The sequence below is a fragment of the Sebastes umbrosus genome, chromosome 23 (assembly GCF_015220745.1).
Source record: "Sebastes umbrosus isolate fSebUmb1 chromosome 23, fSebUmb1.pri, whole genome shotgun sequence".
NCBI classification, from domain to species: Eukaryota; Metazoa; Chordata; class Actinopteri; order Perciformes; family Sebastidae; genus Sebastes; species Sebastes umbrosus.
In genome coordinates this window covers 9,759,169-9,766,638 of record NC_051291.1, presented here as the reverse complement: position 1 = coordinate 9,766,638, position 7,470 = coordinate 9,759,169, and the positions used below count along the sequence as shown (strand labels likewise).

Below are 7,470 nucleotides of genomic sequence, written 5' to 3'. Positions count from 1 at the left end.
ATTTATGATTTATCCTACTAATATAAGTACAGGTAAAAATTAAATTATTACTATTTTTCATGTTGCAAAAGTATTTGCAACTGTAAATGTAATATGTGGTTTTAACTGACATTCTGACTTGTGAAAAATAAAAATACATCTAACATATTCTTTCAAATACTAGAAAGAACATACTTTGTGGTTTCTCTCTCCACACTGTGCAGCTGGTGTTCAAGTGATTTACACCCGTTTTATGTATGAATTCCTTATGATGCTTGCAGAGTGGTTTGATCTGTCCTCACATCACACAGTCTGATGGCTCATGTATAATGGATGAGGTGTTAGGAATATAAAAAAGGAGCCGATAGGAAACAGAAAATCTGGAACAATCTTGGAAAAACAAAGATTTATTTTCTCTTTGAAAAAAAAATAACGTTATGGAAACCCATAACCAGAAACTAATGCACATTTAGGAGACAGAAATGTGAAAATATGGAATTATGGAGTTACAAATACAGCTTTTGGAGAGGAGGTGCACGTCTCTCCTGAAGAGCAAAATAGTTTTTTGAGCCAATATGGAGAAAAAAACATCAAAGAATGATGCTAAGAAAACAAAAAAAGATAAAAAATAGTATTTTCCGTGTCACTTGGAAAGGCCTTTGTGCCTTAAAAATCTCCATATTTGGCTTTTGAAGGGATGCAAACAGAATACAAAGAAAATAAGCTGCATTGAAAAGGCATCAGTCCCATTTCATCCCCCTCATCATCACAGTGATAATACAGGGTTAGGGAGCACGGAGCTACATTGTTCAGTTTCCTCTGTCCTTTCTGTAATGCTGCATTCATGTCACGTGGGAAAAATAAGGTGTTGATATTACCACTTCTGGAAGTTTTCCTGTTTGGGATTTTTTTTCTAGGCTACTGACATTTCAATATTTTAGTGCAAGAACAGACATACTTATTTCAAGTAAAACCACCTTCATCCTCCAATTCATAAGTCTTAATATATGATGGCAGGGCAGGACTTTGTGTGCTAGTTTCATCTCAAATGAGTCACTTCCCAGCTGTCAAGTGAAAAGGCTGACAGGAATTATTATGAGTAATTGTAATGTAGTAACAGGAATCACTACGTGGCTTAAAAAACAAGTTTCAACAGGAGGGAATCCTTTAAAGTCAGGGCTTTGAACCGTGTTGCTGTTGTTACTCCCACAGGACTTGAACGTAGCACAACATCACAGACTTCACACAAAAATCAATTTGTTCTGTAAAAAAAGGCAGTTCAATAAAAAAAAAAAAGAGCTTTTCTCTAATCGTGTCGGCCTTCCTCACAGTTTACATGCTAGATAGCTGGTCGATGCTAAAGCTGCAGTCTTTGGAGCTGAGTAAAGCAATTCGAAAAACATAAAACAGATTTCTACATGACGAAAAAAACCCAAAAGCATCAAATCAACAAGACAGGAGGCAGTTTCAAAGCTTTCCTTTAAAAAGGAATAGTTGGACATTTTGGGAAATATGAGCTTTCTTTGCAGAGTTAGATGAGAAGATCAATATGTCCATACAGTAAATATGAAGATACAGTCAGCAGCCAGTTAGCTTTGCTTAGCATAAAGACTGGAAACAGGGGGAAGTTGGCTATACTAACTTCAGTTAGAAGTTAGTTTTCCAGTTTCCGTTTCCAGTCTTTATGCTAAGCTAAAATAACAAGCCTACGAGCACCTCAAAAACTCACCATTTAACATTTTTTGATTGTGTAAAAACAACAGGTGACAGAAAGTTAATGCTTCTATCCATCCGCACATAACCCACATAAAAGCACAAATTGTTGTATTTACATTATGTTTTTTTGAGCAGATTAAACAATATCAAATGTGTTGATTAGTGAGCTTTACAGGAGCTGGTAGGTGGATTTTGTAACCTTCAGATAGAGCCAGGCTAGCTGTTTCCACCGCCTCCATTCTTCACGGTAAGCTAATCCTCTCCTGGCTCTAGTTTCATTTTGAGTGGTGTTGATCTTCTCACCAAACTCTCTCCGAGAAAGCGAACTTCTCTAATTTCACAAAATGTGAAACACAGTGTAGACACACACGAGCAGGCGTACACTCAGACAAACACACCCACAGTTTAAAACAACAGTTTTTAAAAAAAAAATGTCCTTTTGAATGAGACACTGACAAGAAAAAAACATGACATAAATACAGTTCAGTACACAGTACAAATCAACCTTCAGGTGTGATGTGTCTTTGTATTGTCACAGCTGGCTGGTGTTCAAGACTGCTCGACTGGCCACACGCAGCCAGCGAGTGTTTGTTTAGAGGTGTGAGGTGGTGCTATAACAGATACACTTCCCTTTAAAAGGACAGGAAATAATCGCTGTATTTCCACGCACCAATGAAATCCTCTATATTTAGATATTAGTGTCTGTTGTTGCTGCGATACAGAATCTTCTGATGACCAGATGAGGCTGGTTCATCTTTAAGTGACTGTAGTGATGCACTTTTATGTCAGCGTTGTGCAAAGTTCATGCGTTTTGCACCTTCAGCCTTGTAGACAGCACGTTGTCGATCTTTGTCACAGTTATATCAGCTTACATCTGTGTGTTGGAATTACAGTGGAGGTGCATTCTGGGAAAGGCTTTGTGTCAACCCCATTTACACATGCAAAGTCACCGTGGAGCCTAAAATCAATGGGGAACTAGGGCTGGTATAAGGCTACATGTAAACTCCTCCCCCAGTTTTTGTGTTGCCATGACGACGCACCTCACGGAGACCTGGACCCACGGGGGTCTGTGGTTAAGTTTTCTGGTCTCCTCCCCAGATCAGTGCGGGAGGAGCAGTCGCTCCAAAGCGCACTGCAAATGTTCCCAGTTCTTCCACAGCAGCGCTAACACGGACACGCCCACGCAGGTGAGCGCCAGGTGGAGGCGGCTACGCAGCAGCGGGGCGGTGAACTTGGCCGCCGTGGAAACGCACACCAGGATCACGGTGACGATGGCGAGCATGATGTTGATGCATTTCCCCAGCAGCACCTTGGCGTCAGTGTTTTCCACCTGAACCGTTTGTTGCTGCTGCTGCTGGAGCTCCAGCTTAGACACACGAGTCTGGCACGACTCCAGCACCTCCTGCACACACACACACACACACACACACACACACACAATACACAAATACACCCACACACAAAATATACACTGTGGTTAAAATCAGGGAAATACTGGAGAGCAGTGAGTCATAGGGGAAGGGCAGTGAAACTAGATTAGATATAAATTGATATCAGCTGCATTAGAAATGAGCGGGAGTTGTGGATCACAGAAGAAATGAATGGAGGACGCTGGAGGCATCTCGGTGACTCAGGTGTCTTCTTATTAAAAAAGACAAGTGCCCAAAATTATACAAGAAAACAAAATAATGGGAATTGTACAAACAATTAGAAAATGTCTTTTAATTATACCCTTCAAGTTATTTAAGGATCATCAGTTTTAAGTTAGGCTTGCCACAGTAGTCGTGATACGTGGTGCTCGGGGATACACTGATTACATAATTTGCCCAACGCCCACACCGTCGTTTCGCTTTTTTTTACAGAAATAAAACCCATTTAGTTCATTTTGGCGCATCAGCGCCGTGTTATCAATACAAAGTCGAACGACAGCCGCTGCAAACTGAAAGTGAAAGTGTCCGCTTTGGACGGCAGGTGTCAGATTTCACACACGGGACGAGAGAGAGAGTCGACAGACAAGACGATGGCGGAGGATTTGGTGTCAAAGCGAAAATCAAAAGCGCCTATTTATTACTTAGGATTTAAAACCAATGCTATAAGGCAGTGTCTGAATGAAATTAAAGTTTTTTCCTCCCCTACCACTCAAATGTTTTCTCTGCCACTTCTGAGATCTATGTAGAATGAATCAGTGGTACCAGACAGTAGAAATATGGATCATGTAACCTTCACCGTGACTCTTTTTAATATAGCGGCGATCGCCGGTTGTTGGGCAAACCCTAGTTTGCACTGATATGCTGTCATTTAATGCCTTTTTGGGACCATAGAAAGCGCCTAGGGAGTAAGAACTATAGACAATTTATAATGTTTTTGGGTGAACTACTTGGGCGAACAATAAATAGATTATCACTTTCTGTCCGTCATTAAATCAAATAATCAGTTCAGTACTGGAGTCAAATGTCTTTTTACTCAAAACAGAGAAATTCCAGCGCTGTCCTTGTTCAAATATATGTTCAATATGAGTCTGTGGTGTATTATATATTATATAACTCGTTCTTATACATTACCTGTATGTCCCTGGCCCTCTCGTAGGCCTGGTAGGCCACCTTCTCCTCAATACTGGCCAGTTCCTGCTTCAGGTTACTGGTCTCATGCTGGTGGAGCTCCGTCAGGTCATTTAACTGGTCCTCCAACCGCTCATACCTGACACACATACACACACACATGCAGAAGAGGTGGAGGCCAAGAAGAGAGAGGGTGGGGGGGGAAGGGGGGGGAGAAAACGATGCATAATTGAGTGTATGTGTGGGCGAGTACAGTACGGCAGTTTAACCACTACTGCAACTAAGCTGCTGAAAACATTTGTCCTTGGTTGACTTAGCAACAGTCTGGAGGTTTGTGTGGAAGCTCGGCCGACTATTTTTAGTCTACAAAAGCTTATAATAACTGTCAAAAGAGCTTTAGAGTTCAACAGATGTACAAACACAATGTGTCACTCCCAGTTAGGAGTGCAGGGTGGGGATTATTGACGCACCTGCAGCAGAAGAAATATTTGTTTTGATATGTTGGAGAGGCATTTTGGCTTGTGACATCTTAAAATGAAGTAGTGTACCTGTGAGACTTCACACTAGTGTGGCCATGCATTATGAGCCGCTCAACCAAAGAGTCATTTTTCCTTCTGGGACGGTTTCATTTTAAGGACTTTTAGAGGTAAAATATTCAGTAATTTGCAAGAAAGAAGACCAAATACATATAGTTTTTTTTTCTTGTCTCTTTAATCTTCCTGAAACCCTCAGATTTATCTTCCTCCTGTCCCCCAAGGTAGGATTCACTGATCTAGATTATAGTATAGTGGCACAAATCTGAGTCTTATTTTAGTCAATGAAAACTGTTTTAGTCATCAGATTATACTGAACATTTCAGCCAAAACATCACCTCATTTCTTTCCTCCAAGCCCTGTTGTTGTCATTGTTAACTTTAATTTAAGCCAGTGGGTTACTCAGAGTCCTCCAGACTGTGCTCATTGTGTGCTGCTGGTGTATAAAACTGCTGCATTGAAAAACAACAACAAAAAAAACCCAGTCATAATATTGTGTCTCCTCTTATTTGTCAACGAAAATAAAGAGAGATTTCGGTAGTTTTTATTTTTTAAACTACATTTTAGCCTCATCTTTTTTCATCAACAATATTGCATTTTTTTTTTTTTTTTTGCATTTTAAGAATCTATAGTTACATAACATACGACAAAATAGATTAAAATAAAAAAATGAAATAAAATAAAATAATAATAAACAAAACAGAGAAGAGAAATATAAAAATATAACTGATGAACAATATTGCTTGTTGATATAGTCCCTGTTAGTGTTTGATGACGTCATGGAGAAAAGGTAGTTGACGAACATATTTAGTCATCATTTTTGTTAACGAAATTAACACTGCGTGAAAGACACCATCAAGCTGCATTATGGGAACTGGTGGATCAAGTGTTTTTGTATCTTGACCCCAACTATATAGAAGTGCAAATAAAAAAAACACTCAAGTACTTTTTAAACCTAGTTAGACATAGTTGGTGTGTAAATCTGGGCTCTACTGTGTTTCTATGACATATTACACATATTACATTTATAATTAGTGTTGGTAAAGATTGTGATGGCCCTAATTGATGGGTTGAGTTGGAGTCACTTATTTCAGACACCTGGTCTTCATTTGGTCCCCTTTTATTTAACTACATTACAAATAATATGGTCTGGCTACTAATGACCGTTTACCCTGAATATTTTATTCAATTTATGCACAAATATATTTTCTATTTATCTTTCATGAACTAGTTTTTTCCCTATTGAATCAGTTTTGTATATACAGTATATAAATATTTCTTGGATGGGGTTAAATGTGGTGCTGTACTGTACTTTATACTATAAAGACTCCTGTTGTTCATCACACACTGACGAGGGCAAAGCCTGAAACATTCATGTGTTTATAATCTAACAGAGTGCTGCTTGACCTACTTCTTTATGAACTCTACTTTGTGTATTTTAACAGACTGTTACAGTATTTGTGTGTCCTGTGTGGGTATAATATGGCACCGGTATCGCCATGGTGACTGGTTACATTCTTACCTGTATCTCTCCTCCTGCATCATCTGAGAAAAGTAGCTGTAGTCTCGTTTGAACTGCGTGTTCAGAGTCTCCATGTCCTCGGCCAGCTGTGACTGAGCCTCCCTGATCTCCCGCACCATGTCCAGCACCTCCCCCAGACGCCCGTTGGAGTCAGATCTCCCCGGACCTCCAGACCCCGCCCCCGAGCCACCGCCCAGGTTCCCGTTCGAGTCGGCAGACACAGACGTTCCCGTGGAGCACTCGTCGTCGCTCTGGTACTTACTCGCCTTGGCTACTGTGGTGGCGCTCCCGCTCAGACCCCTCGACGCGCTGTCCACCTGCAGCCCTGACCCTGACTCCATGGAGCTCTTGAGGTGGGCGATGTTGTCGGCGCTGCCAAACTTGTTCCTGATGAGGTTGGCGAACTCCCGCGACTTGTTGAAGAAGAACGGTGGCGATAGCGACACACCAGGCCCGATTGTCTTCACTTTATCCAACGCCGGGTGCCGCCCGGTGGCGCTCACGTCCCGCAGGCTTCCCTCTTTACTGTGGGTGCCAGACTCCTTGCTGTTGCCATCCTTGTGGCCTTGTTTCCCGTTGGCCTCGCCGTCCTTCACACGGCGGTGGTACTGCTCCAGCTTCCTCTGCAGCCGAGCGATGGTGTGCGCCGACTTCTGGTTCTTCTTCTCAAACACCTGGCGTATTCGTGACACCTGCTGCTTGTCGGCGTTGTTCACCAGCTTCAAGTACTCTGCGACGTTCTGGTCCCGAGCCGTCTGCTCCACCTTAATCTGCTCCGTCACCTAAAGACAGAATTAATTAAAGAATTACATCAATTGAGTATCACTGTAAAGCTGAGACTCTTGTGGATCCAATGAGCCCAACTGTATTCATGTGTGATGATGTTAGTCCCCATAGTAGCCATTTCATTGTATTGAGACCTATTTTTTTTTTTATTTGACCTACTGTTGACCTGCTATCTCCCCTTAAAGACCCTCTGTACCCCCTTAAAAAAGACAAAAACAGGTCTATGAAAAAGAGGGGTGGAGTGGAAAAGGTTAATAATCTCTTCATTAGGTTTCGGCCCAAAAATACTTTCAAAAATTAAGATAAACCACTAAATCAACTGAGAGTAATCAAATTAAATTGCACTGAAGCCTAATGTCCATATGGTGGAAATAAT

At 41.3% G+C, this 7,470-nt stretch overlaps 1 protein-coding gene across 4 annotated transcripts in view; it reads right to left on the bottom strand.

The window, feature by feature from the left end:
• Positions 1–368: 368 nt before the first annotated feature.
• tmcc3 (transmembrane and coiled-coil domain family 3) overlaps positions 369–7,470 on the bottom strand; it is a 47,195-nt gene continuing 40,093 nt past the window's right edge. For all 4 annotated transcript variants that reach the window (XM_037760701.1, XM_037760702.1, XM_037760703.1 and 1 more), the window contains 3 exons: positions 6,309–7,090; positions 4,257–4,392; positions 369–3,097 (listed from right to left, as the gene is read on the bottom strand). In XM_037760701.1, coding sequence (XP_037616629.1) covers positions 2,795–3,097; positions 4,257–4,392; positions 6,309–7,090 — 1,221 coding nt within the window. In that variant the 3' untranslated portion in view covers positions 369–2,794. The remainder of the gene's footprint in view (positions 3,098–4,256; positions 4,393–6,308; positions 7,091–7,470) is intronic.